Here is a 1733-nt window from a genome sequence, read left to right on the forward strand (position 1 = left end):
TATGGGATGCGCCACGCCCCCTTTTACAAACTCATTTATATAGACCTTAGTGTAAGCACCTACCAAATATATGACTGTATACCACATTTCAAGTTCATGCGACATATGGTTCCGAAGTTATAGCTGATAAAAAAAATCCACGCCTATGGGCTGTGCCACGCCCCCTTTTACAAACTCGTTTATATATACCCTCCTATGAGTACCTACCATTGGAATGTCTGCATACCAAATTCCATTTTCATGTGACTTATGGTTCCGAAGTTATGGCTGATTAAAAACTTCACGCCTATGGGTGGTGCCACGATCACTTGTTGGATCCCAATTTTTTCACCCTATTATAGGACCAGGTGGCATGGCAATACTCTGTTAAAATTTCGTTCGATTCTGTCCTTCCGTTAAGGCTGCAACCTGGCACATACATACATACTTCCGCAAATATATAGTAGAATATTCGTTACGTTAGTATAAAAAAGCCCTAATTCATTGTATAAAAGCCTGACGATTACTCACTAAACATCTACTATAGTCTATAGCATAAAATTGGTTACATTCTTCAATAAATACAGCCTTTCAAGAAATTCGGAGCGTGAAGTTCTTTCATCACTCCGTTATGAAATAAAAATGTTAGATTGTGCCCTTCTATATTAAGGCAACTACATATATATCGCTAGCTTATGGGAAAAAGTTACTAAGTCCATTTTTACAAATTTTACAGAAGAGGAGGAAAACTTCTCAGTCTTTGGATACAGCACTTTTCGTATTTAAATCAGAGCGAAAATCCATACGATCAGGAGGATTCGAGGTAGCAAATTTTGCGATAGCGAACCATACACAAGAAAATGAATTTATTCATGCAGTGCTCTAGTATGTTAATATGTACAGGTATAAGTTACTTGCCTTGTAATTGAAGAAAATACTTCCACTTTTCGGGGGCGCTCTAATGGCGACATGTTTTCCATCGATAGCTCTAACGCAGTTTGGAAAATTCCATTTTTCTTTATAACCATTCGCAACTGTAGACATGGTTTGCTCATTACATTCCGGTACTTGGCTCTTCAAAGCTTTGCAGATAGCTTGACTTACGTGCTATACTATGTGATCAAAATGCTGCTTACTAATTCTATAGCAGGAAGCTATATGTCTACACAAATCTCCCGTTGCAAAGTACCTGTTGATATAACAAATTACTTGTAAGATAGGACTCATAATTTTAAGTTACACATGTACTCTAAAACCATTGCCAGTTTGGCTTTTTCACAAATGAAATCATCCGGCCTGGTATTTCGCTTGCCCAGCAAAAATGGAAGTAGTATCTCATAGAGTGTTTCAAACGTGGCAGGAGTCATACAAAAGTTCTCGTTGAAGACTAGCTGAGCTCTTTAAGTTCTCGAAATCAGTCTCGAACCGACCCTTTGAGTTCCTTTCCCGGAGGTACGGACTTACGCGATATATTGGGGCTTTCTTGTGGGTGCCTTCTTCCATCATGGCAAGCTCCGTGCCAGCTATAAACAGTCCTAAGTTTATGGTTGTTAACAAATCACTCCTTAAATTTAATAAAAGCAAATAATAAAATGCAATTGACCGCGTTTAAATGAAATAATATATAAAATTTACCAATCGCTCATTTTTTGTATAAATAACTCACAATATTTTCATTTGCGGATTTCAGATTGTTTCGCAAATCTATTTCTTTGTTTACATTTTGTTATTCTTCTTCTTATATGGCCCACCAA

The 1733-nt window shown here is 37.3% G+C and overlaps 1 protein-coding gene across 4 annotated transcripts; it reads right to left on the bottom strand.

The window, feature by feature from the left end:
* Positions 1-376: 376 nt before the first annotated feature.
* Positions 377-1733, bottom strand: LOC108356334 (uncharacterized). Of its 4 annotated transcripts, none has more exons than XR_001846599.1 (3): positions 1615-1733; positions 1228-1543; positions 377-1168 (listed from the first exon to the last, which is right to left on the bottom strand). XR_001846599.1 is itself a non-coding variant. In XM_017607450.1 (3 exons), exons 1-3 carry the CDS (start codon positions 1654-1656, stop codon positions 862-864), a joined length of 372 nt encoding a protein of 123 aa, XP_017462939.1. In that variant the 5' UTR covers positions 1657-1733; the 3' UTR covers positions 377-861. The 4 variants fall into 4 exon arrangements, 2 of the variants coding, with proteins under 2 accessions (XP_017462939.1, XP_017462938.1); XR_001846600.1 differs by having other exon boundaries at positions 377-1013; positions 1084-1543; XM_017607450.1 differs by having other exon boundaries at positions 377-1079; positions 1401-1543; positions 1646-1733.

Source organism: Rhagoletis zephyria, unplaced genomic scaffold (assembly GCF_001687245.7).
Source record: "Rhagoletis zephyria isolate East Lansing unplaced genomic scaffold, Rhagoletis_zephyria_1.1 Rzeph_scaffold_57341, whole genome shotgun sequence".
In the NCBI taxonomy this organism is placed as follows: Eukaryota; Metazoa; Arthropoda; class Insecta; order Diptera; family Tephritidae; genus Rhagoletis; species Rhagoletis zephyria.

What these genes read in the sequence shown, in the direction of transcription:
- LOC108356334 (XM_017607450.1), bottom strand. An exon ending in GAACTCAAAGGGTCGGTTCG is followed by an intron (nt 1,080 to 1,400) that starts AGACTGATTTCG and finishes TATAGCACGTAA; the next exon opens with GTCAAGCTATCTGCAAAGCT.